Raw genomic sequence first — 18524 nt, forward strand, 5'->3', positions numbered from 1 at the left:
CTCTCTCTCCTTCCCCCTCTCTCTCTCCTTCCCCCTCTCTCTCTCTCTCTCTCCTTCCCTCTCTCTCTCCTTCCCTCTCTCTCTCCTTCCCTCTCTCTCTCTCCTTCCCTCTCTCTCTCTCTCTCCTTCCCTCTCTCTCTCTCTCCTTCCCCCTCTCTCTCTCTCCTTCCCCCTCTCTCTCTCTCCTTCCCCCTCTCTCTCTCTCCTTCCCCCTCTCTCTCTCTCCTTCCTCCTCTTTTTCTCTCTCCTTCCCCCTCTCTCTCTCTCTCTCCTTCCCCCTTTCTCTCTCTCCTTCCCTCTCTCTCTGTCTCTCTCTCCTTCCCTCTCTCTCCTTCCCTCTCTCTCTCTCCCTCCGTCCCTCTCTCTCTCTCTCTCCTTCCTTCTCTCTCTCTCTCCTTCCCTCTCTCTCTCTCTCCTTCCCTCTCTCTCTCTCTCCTTCCCTCTCTCCTTCCCCCTCTCTCTCTCTCTCTCCTTCCCCCTCTCTCTCTCTCTCTCCTTCCCCCTCTCTCCTCCCCCCCTCTCTCTCTCTCTCTCTCTGCTAACCACACTTGGAGTTGCAGAGGTTTCTTCATTTCCCTCGGCAACGCCGGGTACTCCAGCTAGTAAGCTATAAATTACATGAAATAACTATTTTAAACAATCATTTAAATTTTTGAAAAAAATAATTTTATATTCTAACAGGGCTAAAAAGAAACTTAGCTTGCTTTAAAGTATTTAAAAATAATAAACCTGTGGAAAAAATGTTTTAATTTTAATTAATTCACCACTTACGTACCCTGTAAAAAGCAGGCCTTACGCCTGCTTTTTACATTTCTAAATCCTGCAGGCTTACGATCCCAGAGAAACCTGTAAAAGAAACGTAAGTTTGATGCGCACGCGCAGCCTCTCCCGCGCACGCGTTCGACCTCTGAACCTCTTCGTTCAGAGGAACGGAAGTGCCGGTTTCCCACGCAATGCGAAGTGCATGCAGGAAACCGGCACTTCCATCGGGCCTACAGGTGAGTACCCCGTGCGTACTCACCTATGGAGACCCGAATTTCTGGGCCATTGTTTTCTTTGCACAATGTCTCCAAAATTCTGGCCCATTGTTTTGTGGAGATGTCAGTATTTTAAAGGTGAAACCACAATGGGCCAGATTTTCCAACCCCCACGGATGTGTACGAGCTGTGTACGTACCCGTTGGGGCCTCGCAAGTGCCAGTTTCAGGCATGTGAAGCACATATGCTAAAACCCGGCACTTGCGATCTGTCAAGAATCCTCTTGACAGATCATCCGCTTGCCCGGGAAACGGGCCTCCGCGGGCAGAGAGTTCCACTTTCTGCACAACCTCCGCCCACTGAAAACCTTTAAAAATCTTACGCCTGGTAAAAGAAGGCGCAAGGCCTGCTTTTACCAGCATAAGAGTTTTAAAAAATGTTAAAAAAAAATTCCACTCATTTATAATTTTAAAATGTTTTAAATAAAAGGTAAGTTTATATTTAGCCCTGTAAAAAACTTTAATAATTTTTTTCAAAAAATTAAATTTTTGTTTAAAATATTTAATTTAATGTAATTTTAACTCATTTTAAATACATGGGCCTAGAAATTCAGTTGTTAGCACCAGCCGCTAGCGCCTTAGGAGGAGGAGGAGTCGGGCGCTAAGCGGCTAGCGCCCGGGCGCGGCACGATCTGCGCCTCTCGCGAACTTCACTCAAGATTTAGCGGCGGCGCAAAACTGCAGTGCCCGCTCAGCTGCGCGCGCAGATCCTGACGTCATTTCATGGTGCAACGCCCTTGGTGCGCCCCGAACCGGAACTTTAGTGACGCCCCCTTCTGTGCGCCTGGCGCCCCCAGCGACTGGTAGAGGGGAATGGTTCCCAGTCGCTGCGGGGCGCGGGGGGCACTATTTAAAGGGAACTCCTCCTGCATTATAAGTGACAGCCATTTTGTGCCAATCCTGTGTGAGAGACAGATATTTGGAGAGAGACAAAGGGAGAGAGCTTTCTGCTTTGACTCAGCACTCGCACAGGTACTTCTGGCTTCAGGCCAGAGCTTTGCACTTGGATTTAACTTTCAGTGCCATAGCCTTGAGTCGCCACATATAATGGGGGCTGCAATGGGTGGAAACATTGGCTTTCTGCAATGCATTCAAAGGGCTCAGAGACGCCGTGAGAGAGTGCCAGTCATGGCCAGATGGAGAAGGGCCAACAGGCGTTGGCACAGGAGGCCTTACCCAACCAGGGTATACCGCCAGCAGTTCTCATATCTGAACATGTCTGAGGAGCAGTGTGCTCGGAGGCTGCGATTCAGAAGCGAGGTGGTCACTGAGATCTGCCACCTGCTTCGCAGAGATCTGCAGCCACAGCTGAGGAGCAGGACGTCTCTGTCGGTGGCAGTGAAGGTGACAGTGGCTCTCAACTTTTATGCCACCGGCTCCTTCCAATCCGCTACTGGGGACATTGCCAACATCTCCCAGTTCGCGGTACATTGCTGCATCCACCAGGTGACCAATGCCCTCTTCAGAAGGAGACGTCAGTACATCTCCTTTCCATTGACCCTGGACAAGTAGCAAGAGCGTGAAATGGGATTTGGAACAATAGCGGGCTTCCCCATGGTCCAGGGCGCCATTGACTGCACGCATGTGGCTTTGTGGGCACCTCTCCAGAATGCCGAGGATTACCGCAACCAGAAGGGCTACCATTCACTCAACGTCCAGTTGGTGTGTGACCACAGGCAGCTCATACTAGCTGTCAATGCCCGCTTTCCAGGCAGCAGCCACGATGCCTTCATCCTGTGCCAGACTTCTGTGGCAGACATTTTCGAAGCCCCGGCTCACCCAGGAGGATGGCTTCTCGGGGACAAGGGCTATCCTTTGTGCACCAGGCTGATGACCCCGCTCTGTGCGCCCAGCACCCCTGCTGAAGAACGATACAATGACAGCCATCAAGCTACCAGGAACAACATTGAGCACACAATTGGCGTGCTCAAGCAATGGTTCCGTTGTCTGGACCATTCTGGAGGAGCCCTACAGTACTCGCCTGAGCGAGTCTCCCATTTCGTTGTAGTGTGCTGCATGCTGCACAACCTGGCTATCCTCAGGACTCAGCCACTGCCAGCAGACATTGGAGGACCACCAGAGGAGGAGGAGGAGGAGGAGCAGGAGGAGCACCAAGACGGGAGGGAGGCACAAAGTGCAAGGGCCGTCCGTTGGCGGATTATTGCAACTCGGTTCTAGGCCCCCTCTCAGGGAATGGCTTGTGCCAATGAAAGAACATGAATGGAGCTGCTCCGCAAACCCTCAGCCGGTCAAGGCAACAAATAGTTCAAAGTGCAAACATGGACAATGTGAATAAAGAAAAATTTTTATTGTGCAAACTCTGTGCCCTTCCCGCATGACAAACTAATTCAGATAAACCCCCCAAAAAACAGTCAGAGACATAACTGGCTCACACAACCTTGAGAAAATGAAAAAAACAGTTAATCAAAAATGACCATGATCCTCGGCCTTCATATACAAAACAAACACAACATTCTCGGCCTTCATAAAGAAAACAAACACAACATTCTCGGCCTTCATATATAAAACAAACACAACATTCTCGGCCTTCATATATAAAAAAAAACATTTGGCCACACCTTCTACTCTTTCCCCTGCGAGGGTGATCCGCCTCGCTTCTGCGAGTGGCCCCTTCCCGCCCTGCAGCTCCTCCTCAATGGGACCCCAGTGGCTGCAGCAAGGCTGGGGGAAGGCTGCTGAGGGTCAGATGGTGAGACGGCAGATGCCCTTGGGGGTCGGCCTGGACCAGCTCTGGGCCTGGAGGGCCCGGCTGCTGACTGCTCCAACTCTGCTTGGGCGGCAGCAGTCTGTCCTACGGGTGGTGGCAGCTGCAGTGAAGGAGTGACAGTGTTGACTGCAGTAATGCTGCCAACCTGACAGAGCACAGGCACTTCCTGGTTGGCTGATACACTGGCACTCGCACGGGCCAGCACTGCAGCATGCGCAGCAATCTGCTGAAGCACAGACTGCTGGGCTGCTGCGGCGCGGCGAGGGCCCCAGCGATGCCTGGCCGATCCAGTGAGGGTGGCAGCAGTTAGTGCCCATGTGGCCCTGATCTGTGTCTGCATCAGACCAGCCAGTGAATGCATGGCACGACTGAGCACTTGGCTGGAAGCCGCCTGTGCTGTCGCGAATTCCTGAACACTCCTTGCCAGTGACTCTATGGAGTCAGGCATCTTTGCCACTGCAGCCATGAGCTCAGTGTGCCTGCGCTCAGCCTGGGCGCCCATTTCACCAAGGAGCCGCACCTCCTCTGCACTCACCGTAGCAGGACTGGAGGCTGCACTCACCCTCCGGGGAGAAGGCCGCCGAGCTTCCCCACCCCTCCCGCGTTGCTGCAGCCCGCTGGGCCCCGGAGCTTCACTCTCCTCAGACCCTTCCCCCCTGCTCCCCTCCAGGGAAGACGTGTCCCCATCATGGCCATGGGCTGCCTCGGCTGAGGGTGGCACTGATGGGCCGGCTTCCTCTTTCTCCTCCTCGAATTCTGATTAAGACACAGTGCCAGCTTGATGGCCCGCCTCCTCGCCTGGCGAATCAGCATCTGAAAGCAGGGAGGCACAAGAGTTGCTTTAGAGTGAGGACAGGGCGGCAGCGAGGGAGGCATGAGTGCTGCTATGCACTGCATTGGTTTGATAGTGGCAAAGGGTGCTGGTGTGAGGCACAAGTGGAAAGAGAGAGGTCAAAAAGGTGATGACCTTACCATTGCTGTCCAGAACGAGGTCGGCATCTCCACTGGCGACGGGGCCAATCAGCCGGCCTCCCATAATGCGCTCCACTCGCTGCTCCAGGTCGCTGAGCTCTTTAAGGTGAGGATGGCCTCCCCCGGTCCGTAGCTGCTGCCTGCGATTGTGGGCCAGCTTGCCCTGCAAGAGAAAGGACGGACTCTAAGTACAGTGTCAAGCCCTGATCTTGCCTGCACTGCCTCCCATGGTGGAATAGCCCTGACAGTGTCAAGCCCTGATCTTGCCTGCACTGCCTCCCATGGTGGAATAGCCCTGACAGTGTCAAGCCCTGATCTTGCCTGCACTGCCTCCCATGGTGGAATAGCCCTGACAGTGTGTAAAGTGCTGATTGTGCAAGTGATTTTCATGAGAGTCCCATAGCTGTTGGATGAGGGCTGGGCATTGGGGCTTTCAGGTCCCTTTGGCCAGAAACTGAGGTGCACATGCAGGGATGAAAAGGATAGTGGAAAGGGTACTCACCCTGACAATCCGAGTGAGGTCGTTGAACTTTTTTCTGCATTGCACTGGAGTCCTGGCAACCATGCTGTTGGAGGTCACCCTGTTTGCCACCTCCCTCCAGGCTTTTCGATACTCGCTGGGCAGTGGCCTCCTCCCACTATCAGGGAAGAGGACAGGTTGCCTGCGCTCCACTGCGCCAACCAGTAGTTTCAGGGCACCCTCGCTGAAGCGCTGCGCTCGCTCCTTAGCCTTCTCCATTGTCCTGGGCGTTGAACTGTTGAAGCAGCTATGGTCAGGCCTTGCTTCAGGGCTGCAGTGTGCAGGGCATGGTAGCAAAACAAATCGAACCTTCCCCTTTAAGAGCTGACTGGCGCCAGCGTGTCTGCCTTCAATCAGCAACTCGCCGCACCTGCGCTGCGCCCGCCCTCGATGGTAGCGCCTCAGCTTGCCGGCTTCGCACCTTATGATAGTCGTGCACCGCCTGCTTTAGCGCAGCAGCAACCTCTTGGGACGATGCAACTCAATTTCGGCGAAGGTGGCACAAAGTTGCGCCGGTCTCTAAATTTAGCGAACGCCCGGCTGCAGCGCCCCAAACATGGCGATACTGAATTTCTAGGCCATGAGGTTTTAAAAAATTGATTTAATGTTTAACTGTTTTTTGAGTGATCCCCATTCATACTTTTGACAGATTTGTACGTAGCGACCTGTCAAAAGTGTGAAGGGGGATTCCCTTCTTTGATTGGTTCCCCATGGCCCACGTGATCCATGGGGCGCTCGCGAACCACATGCACCTCTGGGATACTTGGGCCTCTGCGCATTTCGTAGAGCAGAGGACCAGGGTTGGAAGTCTCGGGACCTACGGAGCCAACGGGTAAGTGCGTAGATTTTTTCCGATCGGAGGCATCCGCCCGTAGGAAGCCTCCGATTGGAAAATCCGGCCCACTAATTGCAATCTTTTTCTCAATAGTATCATTTGCTAACTGTAACATTGCCAAAACCATATCTGCCAAACACTGAAATTGTTATGACAGAATATTTGAAGTGTAATTGAGTTTGAGCTCTGCATTTTAAATATGGAATTTCTCTTTTTTTGTGAAGTTTAAACACAAAATGTGTTTGTTTAATTATTTACTTTAATATTATGGTGTGTTCTAATAGAATATTTCTATTTTTCTCACAGTACCAAAAAAACCTGTAATAAAGAAATTAAGCTTATTAGAAAATAATGAAATTGAACTTCAATGTACGAAACTAAACCAAAACGATTTCAACGGACCACCCGGGCCGTACTGGGCAACACTAAATGGAAAAGCGTACAAAACCCCAGTGACCAGTTCAGGGTGTAACTTTCTATTTAAAGACTTGAATTATCTGACTGAATACAAAATACAGGTAACATGAATTTATTGTGGTTCTGGCTTATTTCATATTATGTGAGGCAGACATCATACGTTTACTTATACTACTGTTGTCCTATTACAGCTGATTGCCTTTAATAAACGGCATGCCTTTCATGGACCTTATAACTCAACAAGTGAGACTGAAGAATTCTCAACTTCATGTAAGTGAAATGCTTGCTAAAACCACATGTTACCAACACCAAGCGCTGGTAAGCATCCTGCTGCTTGCCCACCTTACCCATTACTGCATTAGGCTCGCATGGTTCTCTCGAACCGAGTGCGAAGAATTCCAGTTCCCACTGACTTGTGAACCCTTCCAGGTCCCATTGGTGAACCAAGCTAGTTAATCATCAAAAGTGCCCTGGGGTATTGCAGACCCATCAGGCTCAGCGTATCAGATTACTGATAGACAGCGGATCTGTTGAGTTGTAAACTCCCATCTTCAGGCATGCCATTTTGGACCCTGTTTACCTTCCCTCCCCCACTCAGGATGATTGAGACTGGCTGGCTTTTAGACAACTGATGAGCCTGGCCGGCAGCAGGGACCATGAACCCCTTCTGATTGACATGGTAAACAGCACAACTCACTATGAAATTTGTCCGTTTCATTGGCGCTATCCTCCTGACCAAATACCGGGCACACCCTTGAACAGTAGCGCCACCAATTGGAGATGCAGAGTTTCTGGAGCAACTGTTTGCTTCGCTGAGACCAAATCATGATGGGTACCAAGCCTAGGATCTACAGGCCAACGGGGGGAAAATTTGTGTTCAGCAGCAAAGTTGCCAGTGTCACCAACAACCGCAGTTAACGGCCGCTGGAAGTGGCCGCAACGCTAACTGAGTGAAATTGGTCTGGGGGGCATGGAGATAGGTGGTGCAGCGCTCACCTTCCATGCAACGCCCTCCTGGTGGCGTTGCTGGAGGGAGCCAGGACGAAGTTTCTGTCCAGGTCCGGCATTGCAGCTTCCCACAGCCTCTGAAGCTGTGGAGCTCGCAGGGAATTGTGGGCAATGAAGAGGTCTGAGAATTAAAGGGGCCATGCGCACTCAAGCAATACAAACTAAAATAAGAAATATTCAACATTTAAAAGAAGTTCCAAATGTGAATATTCAGCTCTTAAAGCTGAATTATCTTCCTAACCTCACCAAATGGGAAAACTGCCTCAGCATTAACACAAATGGCCCAGCAAGCCAGGGAAGGGGCACCGAGTGTCTCACACACAGCACACCAGCTTTGTGCAGGGGATCAACACTGCAAGAGCATCCCTCTACCCACAGGGGCCAGGAGGCCCTGCAGAAAGAACAATGTGGGAATACATCACCGAGGCTGTCACTGCCAGCAGTATTGCCCCCACCACCTGGCTCCAGTACCCAAAGAAGCTTCATGACCTCAGAACACTGGTCAAGGTCAGTGAATGCATCTTCAAAAGCCGTCTCCTACCAACTGCACCACTAGCCTCACACACTGCTCAATGCACAACCCCCAATCACTCACCTACCAACAATCTGCACCAATGACGAGGCACATCTCCCATTCTTAGCCTCACCTCACCCCCTTGCAGGCCATTCTTGACAGGGGCATGGCTGAGCCCTTGGCGAGCGGTGGGGCTGAAAGGATACAAGATGTGGGTATCCTCGTATGTTATCCTCCTTCTGGCATGCACCTCTTGCTTTCATGCCCTCCCCTCACCACAACTCCACCCTTGTGCCTTCCTCATTTCACACACCCAAGAAATGCAGCCTGCCTAGCCAGTGGGACCACAGGCGGATGATTCCATCCCGGATATCCCGACCACAAAGGGGCTGTCTGGGATGCGTCCTTCCATCTGATTGCTCCTCTTCTGCATCTTCCTCTTATGCGTCTTCCTCTTCTGCGTCTTCCTCTTCCCTCTGCAAGCAGATGTTGTAAATGTAAAATGACAGCATAAAATGCTAGAAATACTCAGTTGGTCAGACAGCATGTCGACCTGAGACGTGAAGTCTGTTTTTCTCTCCATGGATGTACATGACCTGCCAAGTATTTGCAACATGTTCTGGCTTCTCAAAAGCCTTCATTTACCATCCAATGCCTTGCAAGCATCCAGCAGCACTCCCTACACACTTAAAAAAACTTTTCATATCTATTGCAGCAAGCCACCACTTCAATAAAATCAAAAAACCCAGTCCAAACCCTTAAATTCAAACACCTGAATGATGTGTGTGCCCCTTTAAGAGCTGCAGACATTGCCACTGTCAGCCTGCTTGCTCGCCAGGTTAACCTGGCGTGCTTAGGACCCAGCGCTGAATTCAGCGCTAGGGTCAAAGTTCACGTAGGTGACATCAAGTTGGCAGCGCAAAAGGGAGAGGAATATGACGGCCATCGCGGGAACTGCCACCAGCTGGCGAAAGAGTGGCGGCTGCCATTTTATCGCCATTTCATGGTGCTACGGAGTGGCCGTAAGTATATGAATTTCTAGCCCATAGTTCTCCTACCTGTAAGAGAATTTGAATCTGACACCAAATACGGTTTTTAACTTAATCCTGTTATTGTGCTCGACCAAGTCTTTAACACACACAATGTTTCTAAGCAGTATACATACAGAGAAATGAACAGTATTACCCCATTTCCTCTCTGGGTAGAGATGTAACCTTAGTTAATATTTTCGATCCTGACTCTCTCTACAAATTGTGAAGGAAAGCTTATGATCTTTATAGGCATCCAGTCACTGTCCTAGGTGATTTATTATGCCCCGATAACAGTTATTGTGAACAAGACCCCCCAGAAATGAGATAGTTCCTACAAAACTTCCAGATGGCCAAACTGTTTATCATTAAGCATGTAGCTAATCATCCTAGCCCCATTATCCATTTCCTTATCTCAAGACTATCTTGGCTATCTCGTTTCACAGTGTGGCAATAAAAAGAAGTCAACAGGCATGAATCACACATCCCGCAACCCACATCTTGCACCTTAACAGAAAATAAGCAACACAGCCATTCTAGCTACAGTACAAATCTACAAACTATAAGTAAAAATAAAACAAAAGCCTTAATAATATGAGCTTAAAACAAATCTTAATCCTATAAAGATATATATATATATATATATAATAGGTTATTTTACAGTTCCCCCTTTTGAGGATGAAGAAATCACTTCCTGATCCCTCAATTACGATTCAACAACTCCACCATTTTAGAGTATTAAGCTTCTCATTAACCATCGAACCCACCAAACACTAATTAACAATGCTACAATTGCTACCAACTGGACAATGAGGAACACATGAGACCGTAACCTCACCCAAGGTGTTTCTCCTGCATTGTACACATTTTGCCACCAGGAATGAGCTCCTAACACTCATATCACTCTTTATATCATTAGCAATTAATTTAGCATTTTCTACGTAATCTGCTTTCTTTTTTAGTTTATGGATTAACCATTTAAGTACACATTAATTGTTTATGGCCAAAATTTACAACCACCTGTAAGGCTTCTGTCTAGAGAGTAATCCATACTTTTGAGCCCTAAAATGCACCAATATCTTATCCCCTATTTAGTTATTCTTGTTTTGTTGGTGTAAGGCAAAATGTTAATCACCAAACCATACAAATGGTGCGTAATGCAATATCTTCCCCAATCCCAGCATTAATTCTATTTAAGTTCCACCAATCAATCTGTATAGTGCAGTCATCTGGGGCTTTCCAGACTCCCTCATTCCCTCTAACTATTATCCTTACTTGTATAATTTTCCAACAAGCCTGTTGATTCCACTTTAAATACTCCCAACAATTGATCATCAGCAGACAGCAATAGTATTGCCTCAATCACAGGAACAGTCGCAAAACAACATCACTTTGCTTGCAAGGCACACCTATCGAAATCTTCTTGCGTTACACCAAACCATATTCCCATCTGATTTCCAGATTTTCATTTATTTGTCTAATATAAAATTTGGAATCCAATTGTTATAATGCCATTTAACCCCTTTTTGTATCTAATTTAAGTAGAAATCCTCCATAAATAATCACCTTTGAGATCAGTTCTTAATAGCGTTTGTTATTCTGATATAACATCCCCTGTTTGCCAATTTATTCTTTTAAACAATCCCATTATTTACTTCTGCATTGATTTATCATTTGCCCACATTCTTTTCTGTCAATTCACCTGATTTTCTTCCCAAATTGCGCTTATAAAATTGTGTACCATTTCTCTTAGCAGTGCATGATTATATTTTACAAGTATGCAATTATATAAATTGGAAGGCAAAGATACAAAAAGGAATATTTAACAGAGTCGGAAAATTTCTGAATCGACAATTACTATCAATCTATCATTTGATCTTTCTCCTTGTCTCAGATATTTTATTGATTCATCCTGGTCCAATTTAGTTTCATTACCTTTGGGTTCTTGCCTTTGTCCTTTAACATGAGTCCGCAGTTCAAACAATTACTACAATTGATGAACGGTAACTTACTCGCCTTCATGTCATTGCCAAAAATATGAAAAATGTAAAGCTTTGGGTGCATCATTCTGCCAGATAAATATCAGCCCATCTTAAATCGCCAATTGTCATTAGTAAGAGAAGTCTTCAAGTACTCTGGTATCTCCTTCCTCAGAGCAGCAAGGAACACCCACACCATCCTTTCAATCTAAAAAGAAATAACTCTCCATACAGGTTAGAATTTAATCAGATATCTACCAAATTTAAGAACTGAAAAGGGAAGGCCTTTCAATGGTGCCCCTGAAAAGGTTCAGTAGCAATGGTTTGTTTTAACATATCAGTCACTGAGGCAGCATAGAGGTGTTTTGGAGACACTCTTTCATGACCTGTTATGGCTTTAAAATTCAAAGATATTAGTTTGCTTAAACACAGTTCCTCTAATTACCATCAAAATGCAAGGTATTTTAAGGTCTCAGTCTCACTGACTACTTCCTTCAAGATAGTTTAAACCATTCTACTTGGTGCACATTTCTTTTATGAACTAGTCCACAAATCATGCTTTATTATCACTAACAATCACCTTGATCTTCCCACCTCAAAAGAACTTGTTTCACAAGTACCTTCGCAGTAGTAAGCATGCTGGTATCACTTTAAGCTGATACTTAAAAAAACTAATACAGTATGTCTTTGCATTCAGCAATGTAATGTGGCAAATAGAAGTAATGGATTCATTACTCTTTCACTGAGAAAAAAAACTTAATTGGGGTTTGGGGGAGGAGTCAACCTGTGCAATAGCAGTTTCAGACATGCTACTAAGTCAATAAGAAAAACTTTGAAAATATTCACACTTTGTTATTTTGCAAAGCTGCTCTTACCTTTTCCAAAAAAAAAGCTCTGTGCACATAAGTCAAAATAAACCCCTTTTGACGCCAAAAGTATAAAAGCAAACACTTTTTATGAAAGCACAAAGGCTTCCTTAAATCTACCATTTCTTTGGGGCCCAATCTTAAATTAAAATTAACATACAGTAATTTTAACAATTGCATCCACAGTCTCATAACAACTCCAGATACCTTAATCACAATCAATCATTTAAGCCTTATTTGCTCTCATTCACCTTAAAATATTGATTCCTTGTTATGGATTAAGTTACTCAAACATGCCAAATTTTATATAATAATTCCAAGACATGAGCTAGAGATTGTTCATACAATATGCATAACCAGTTTTCTAGAAGTGGCCACAAATAGAAATTCAGTATTCATAATTTGGTCAGACACGCGGTCTACATATCTATCTATATATACAGAGAAAATAATTAACAAATGTAAGTCAGCATATGCTCATAGAAAAGACACCTGTTAATACTGTTAATACCAACAACAGGGACTACAAAGGGTTAAATTGCTTTTAGTTCTGTGAGATACTGCAGTATGAAACAAGAGAAAGTTGAACACACATTTAAAGAGACAGTACATGCAACACAACGAAAGTCTATTAGTCTGTTACTTCAATCCTGTTTTCTCAGAAAATTTATCTGTTGCTGTGGCTTTCAATTTCTTTCTCTTTTTAAATCTATTCTTACTCTTCGCTGATCTAACAAACAAATTTCTACCAAACTGCTTTGTTTGCTGCAAAAGGGCTAAATGTCCCTTTTCACTCTCAGTTACGAAATGGTCCCTTTTTACAGAAATGATCCTGAACAAGCCACTGCTGCTTGTTGGTCAACAATCTTATCTATACATTTCTGAATTTCCTTCTCTTGTGCCTCTATTTCTAAATGTTCCTGCTTATTCTCTTTTTTTAAATCCTCATTGGCACTAGCAGCCATTGACTGCATCTGACCCGCATTGTTCCAACAAGATTTCACCCAGTTCCAGACTATCTTATTTTCCAATGAGAATTTTCCCATATATAACCATACCTTGGCTGCATCATTGCATTTCTCTCTGCACAGAAGGGAGCAGCACAGCACAACAGCTTCCGTCCTTTCTCGAGAAGGAACTTGTTATTCTCTCCACATGGTCTCTCACTGTTTTAAACAGCTCCCCTCCTTCCATTAGAGGCAAAAGCTCCAGAAGGAGGCAGGTTGGCATTTCAAATATGTTAATGAGGCTGGAAGCATCAAATTTAACCAGCTTTGCAGGTTTCACTGTGGCCGGCCAGGTTTCCCTGGGAGTGGCAGCGCGGCAGATACAGCCTCGGGGAGAAAGTAATTGTCTTCACAGCACTCCTTGTGGGGCAGAACCCCCTAGCTCCCCCCGTCATCAGTTCGGACCCCACCTCCCCACACCCCCCGTCCTCCCCTCGTGTTCAACCAAATCTTTGACACACGCAATGCCTCTAAGTAGTAGACATACAACGAAATAAACAATATTACCCCGCTTCCCCTCTGGGTAGAGATGTAACCATAGTCGATCCTTTTGATCCTAAATATCTCTACAAATTGTGAAGAAAAGCTCAAGAGGGGAGAAATTTCCCTCGAGGGCCATTTGGGGAGCTAAGTGAAAAATGTTTGAAAAGTTAGCGCCAGGCGTGAACCTTTTCAAACATTTGAGAAATTCCCATTTTTTGCTCCAAGAGGGAAGTGGAGTGCTAAATTAAGCGCTCCACTTGGCTCTTGGTGCGCAAGAGGTGGGGAATGTCCCGATCCGGGGCGATGTGCTCAGCAGCTGCCGGGTTGCAAGGGCTCGTCCCTCAATTAAAGGGAAGGGCTCCCGGCTGCAAGCTCTGCATTTTTTGGGCAAGTGCTGGAGCACCAGTGTGCGGGAATGCCACGTGATCAACCCGGCACTCAAGAGGCACTCAGCTCGCTTCCGGTGCTCAGAATTTTTTTTTTAAATCGGTGATTGTTTTCATGTCGGCCGGCCACTGCACCTTTAAATGGCACCCTGCGAGCAGCCGGCCTCGTTGTTCGTGACCCCTGCAGTCGGTAACATCGCCCCGTGCTGTTGCGGGGCGCAAGGGGAATTTTTCTCCCGAGGCGCTACCAGGGCACTGCGCCTGGAGATGACATCATGATCTCTGGGTGCAGAAGATCGGGGCGATACCCAATAGCGCTGCCACTAACCTCCTGTGGAATTTCGCAGGAGGCTAGCACCTCGGGGGGGGGGTGCAAAGCCATTTGCGTCCCATTAGCACCTCCCACGATGGGAATATTGTCCCCAAGATCTTTATAGTCCTCTAGTCACACACACTGTCCTTGCTGATTCATTATGGTATGTCATGTAATATTGTGAACAAGACCCCCAGAAATGAGATAGTTCCTACAAAACTTCCAGGTGGCCAATCTGTTTACCATTAAGCATGTAACTAATCATGTTAGCCCCATTGTCCATTTCCTTATCTCAAGCATATTTTGGCTATCTCGTTTCACAATGTGGCAAAAGGAGGAAGCCAACAGGCACAAATTACACATCCTGCACCTCAGCAGAAAATAAACAGCTGTCATTCTAGCTACAGTATGAATGTACAAGCTATCAAGAAGTAAAAATAAAACAAAAACCTTAATCATACGAGATTAAACCAAAACCTAATCCTATGTATATATGTATATAAAAATAGGTTATGTTACATACCATGCCTCTGGGCAATGTTTCCACACCTCAGAGTTTCCTCATCAGCTATATGGCTGACAATTGCTTTCATCAAGGTGGAAGGACCTCCATAGGCCAGCTTGGGACATGCAGACTCTTTAATATTCTAGATGTTCAGGTCCAAAATGTGTCCAAGGCTTACTCACCACAAGCTGCTTAACCCTTGTCCTCACTACACCCAGTGTCTGGGACTGGTTTACTAGAGCAGCTCTGTGCCAGTGTTTATGCTCAACACAAGCCTCCTCCCACCCTCCTTCATTTAACCTTATCAGAGAGGAGGAATTTGGAGGTGTTGGTGTTCCCATGCACCTGCTGCCTTTGTCCTTCTATGTGGTAGAGGTCGTGGATTTGAGAGGTGCTGTCGAAGAAGCCTTGTCGAGTTGCTGCAGTGCATCCTGTAGATAGTACAAACTGCAGCCACGGTATACTGGTGATGGAGGGAGTGGCTGTTTAAGCCAGTGGATGACACCATTATTGCAGTCACAGTCCAATGGTCTTCAGTTGTCTGTTTCTTTAGCGCATTCAGACTCCTAAAAGTCCAAAAGTATAAAAAGTGCATGTGAACTATAACTCACAGATACCAGAAGTAACCCACCATTTATCCATTATGTGCACTGAGAAGAAATTCTAGCCATTAGTTCTCCAAGATTCAAAGTTACCATGCTAACATATTTTACACTGAATTGAACATTTTCCTACAACAAACCATTTCTTGTGAATAATTATAGAATTTCATGTTGCAGACAATGACAAGGCATTAATTGGATTCCTGGTATTCCTGATCATTGCTACTTCAATAGCTCTGGCCATCGTACTCTACAAAATATACATTTTGCAGAGGAAGTCTTCAAGGTATCTGTTTTGTTCAATTAAAAATGGTTCAACCCACTCCTCGTACGAGCTGCACCACTATACCGACCAATAAAATACTTCCACAGAAATGGAGAAAAATGATCGAAATATTACAACGGAAACCGTACTTTCTCTGAACTAACTAATGTTTCTGGAAAGAACTGTGTGGGATTTTGATAGATTCTTTGGGAGTTTATTGGGGTCACACCAATCTTCAACTTAAAAAAAAATTGATTGCTATCTATTTTCCTCCCTGTGGTCCAGCTGTTATTACACTTTGTTCTTGTTCTTGAACCAAAATCTTCTGATGGATTTTTCCACAGCTGTGGTTATTACTACTGGGAGATTGGCTGAGATCAGGGTGTACATGTTCAAATCAAGGTCTGCCCTGCAGGTCTTCCCTCCCTATCTGGGGTGAAGAACTTTGGCACCATGCAAAACCTCGCACAGTTCACACATTGTTTAACTGTTGGCATCAGTGATGAGCATTTGGGTACCAAACCTTAGATTTGACTCCGTAGTGGAGAAAATATAGTTTGATTTCATTGTAATGTGAGTGTTCCTAGATGTGAATGAGATTGACTCTACTCCATAAGAACACAAGAACTAGGAGCAGGAGTAGGCCATTCTGCCCTTTGAGCCTGCTGTCCCATTCAATAAGATAACAGGGTAGATGCTGAGAGGTTGTTTCCCCTGGCTGGAGTGTCTAGATCTAGGGGGCATAGTCTCAGGATAAGGGGTAGGCCATTTAAGACTGAGATGAGGAGGAATTTCTTCACTCAGAGGGTTGTGAATCTTTGGAATTCTCTGCCCCAGAGGGCTGTGAATGCTGAATCTTTGAGTATATTCAAGGCTGAGATAGATAGATTTTTGGACTCTAGGGGAATCAAGGGATATGGAGATCAAGCAGGAAAGTGGAGTTGAGGTCGATGATCAGCCATTATCTTATTGAATGGCGGAGCAGGCTCGAGGGGCCGTATGACCTACTCCTCTTATTTCTTATGTACTTATAAGATCATGGCTGATCTTCGACCTCAACTCTGCCTTCCCGCACTATCCCCATATCCCTTGATTCCCTTAACATCCAAAAATCTATCAATCTCTGCCTTGAATATACTCAACGACTGAGCATCCACAGCCCTCTGGAATAGAGAATTCCAAAGATTTACAACCCTTTGAGTGAAGACATTTCTCCTCATCTCAGTCCTAAATGGCCAACCCATTATTCTGAGACTGTGATCACTGGTTCTAGAGTCCCCAGACTGGGGAGTCAGAACTAGTGATCACAGACTGTGTTCTAGACTGGGAAACATGTTTCAATGAGATCACCTCTCATTCTTCTAAACTCGAGAGAATATAGGCCTAGTCTCCTCAATCTCCCCTCATAGAACAATTCCTCCCATCCCAGGAATCAGTCTGATGAACCTTTGTTGCACTCCCTCTATGGCAAGTCTATCCTTCCTTAGGTAAGGAGACCAAAACTGTACACAATACACCAGGTGTGGTCTCACAAAGGCCCTATATAACTGCAGTAAGATGTCTTTACTCTTATACTCCAATCCCTTTCTGAATAAGATCCCCAGCTGCGATTCCTTGTGCTATTGTCTTAGGTATTTACTTGCTCTCTCATAAGTGATCTGAGGGCAGAATGGGAGTGCTCTATGGATAAGTCTTAATAGCAAATGAGCTTTGAATTAAAGACCAAGTTACTTTTTAAGAGGTGTCTGGATTACTGTATGCAGAATTGGTTTCAACAGATTTGAAACAATTCCCTTTTCTTCTTTCAGTACCAGACAGCTTATTCCATACAGGAGAAGTGCTTTTTTGTCTTTAATTTTTTAATTAGATAGCAAAAGTGGAAAATTCTAGTTTGGGCAATATGAATGCAGAGTAAGATTTTAGTGGGAGAGTTATTCCTACACTCAGGAGGAACTCACTATAATATAGCAAAGTACCATCTTAATAATTCCCCGGGTGATTTTTTATTCTTGTCAAGGTGAGTGATGTCAGTGCTGGGGAGTTGAATGCTTTTTAACACTTTACATCTGTTCTCAGCATTAAGCACCCACAACTCAGATATAGAAAGAGATACAGAAACTCCTTGTATTTTGCCTCAAAAATGTAGTGTAATTTCAACTTTAGAAAGCCACTCCAGTGAGGTGTCGTGGCATTGTATTTCCTGCACCAGCCACTCTTTTGGCCTCAGCCTGTCTGTGAAATGAATGTAAATTATTACTTAGTCGAGGCTACTTCGTTTGATGTGAGATTGTGGCCACAGCGACTACACTGAGCAGAAGCTTATCTCCTATCAGTCCGGGCTGGACTCAAACTCTGGTTCCAGAGGTGAAAGAACAGTTGAACCACTCAGTTCCCTCATCCCCATATTTTCAAACAGACAAGCTCAGCTCCATTTAACATAAAATATGTTATCCTTTGCAGGCAAATTAATAGAAGAGTCAGGCAAAATCACATTACTATTACACTTAGCTGAATATTTTTTGTATGTAAGTAGCATGCTTTTGAGAAGTGTAGTACAGCATTGTTCATCATAATAGATATTATCATGACATGTAAGGTATTAATGCAAAGTACATTCATTAATGATATTTTGTCTTTGATCTGGCAATGATGCACAACTATTTTGTTTTTACTCTGTCCTAAATAGACGTTCTGAAGAGTCTGTGGAACTTATCGAACATGGTCAGTTACCTTCTTTTCCCTTTAGCTTTTTATATACAGCATTGGATATAAATTCCCACTGGGAAAATTGTTCATACATTTATCACTCATTCCAGATGATGAAAAGCTGCTGCTGAATGTGGAGCCCATCCTCGCAGAACAACTGATTGAAGTGTACAGGAGAAAACAAGCCGATGAATCAAGATTATTTTTAGCAGAATTCCAAGTATGTGCATTTGGTGAATCGTTACCTTCCTAAGATTACAACTGTTTAATGTTCCACTTTTGAATTGGCTGCGCATTATGAGGACAGAGGGGTTGATGATTGCTGTTTTTAAAGGGAGGGGTACAGTACTATGG

The 18524-nt window shown here is 45.5% G+C and overlaps 1 protein-coding gene across 5 annotated transcripts in view; it reads left to right on the plus strand.

The window, feature by feature from the left end:
- Window positions 1-18524, plus strand: part of ptprc (protein tyrosine phosphatase receptor type C) — a 251311-nt gene that overhangs the window by 177942 nt on the left and 54845 nt on the right. For all 5 annotated transcript variants that reach the window (XM_085982416.1, XM_085982413.1, XM_085982415.1 and 2 more), the window contains 5 exons: window positions 6398-6609; window positions 6700-6778; window positions 15377-15485; window positions 18151-18185; window positions 18281-18390. In XM_085982416.1, the coding sequence (XP_085838542.1) occupies window positions 6398-6609; window positions 6700-6778; window positions 15377-15485; window positions 18151-18185; window positions 18281-18390 (545 nt within the window). The remainder of the gene's footprint in view (window positions 1-6397; window positions 6610-6699; window positions 6779-15376; window positions 15486-18150; window positions 18186-18280; window positions 18391-18524) is intronic.

Source organism: Somniosus microcephalus, chromosome 3 (genome assembly GCF_052327205.1).
Source record: "Somniosus microcephalus isolate GS21.2 chromosome 3, FLI_Smic_1.0, whole genome shotgun sequence".
Classification (NCBI taxonomy): Eukaryota; Metazoa; Chordata; class Chondrichthyes; order Squaliformes; family Somniosidae; genus Somniosus; species Somniosus microcephalus.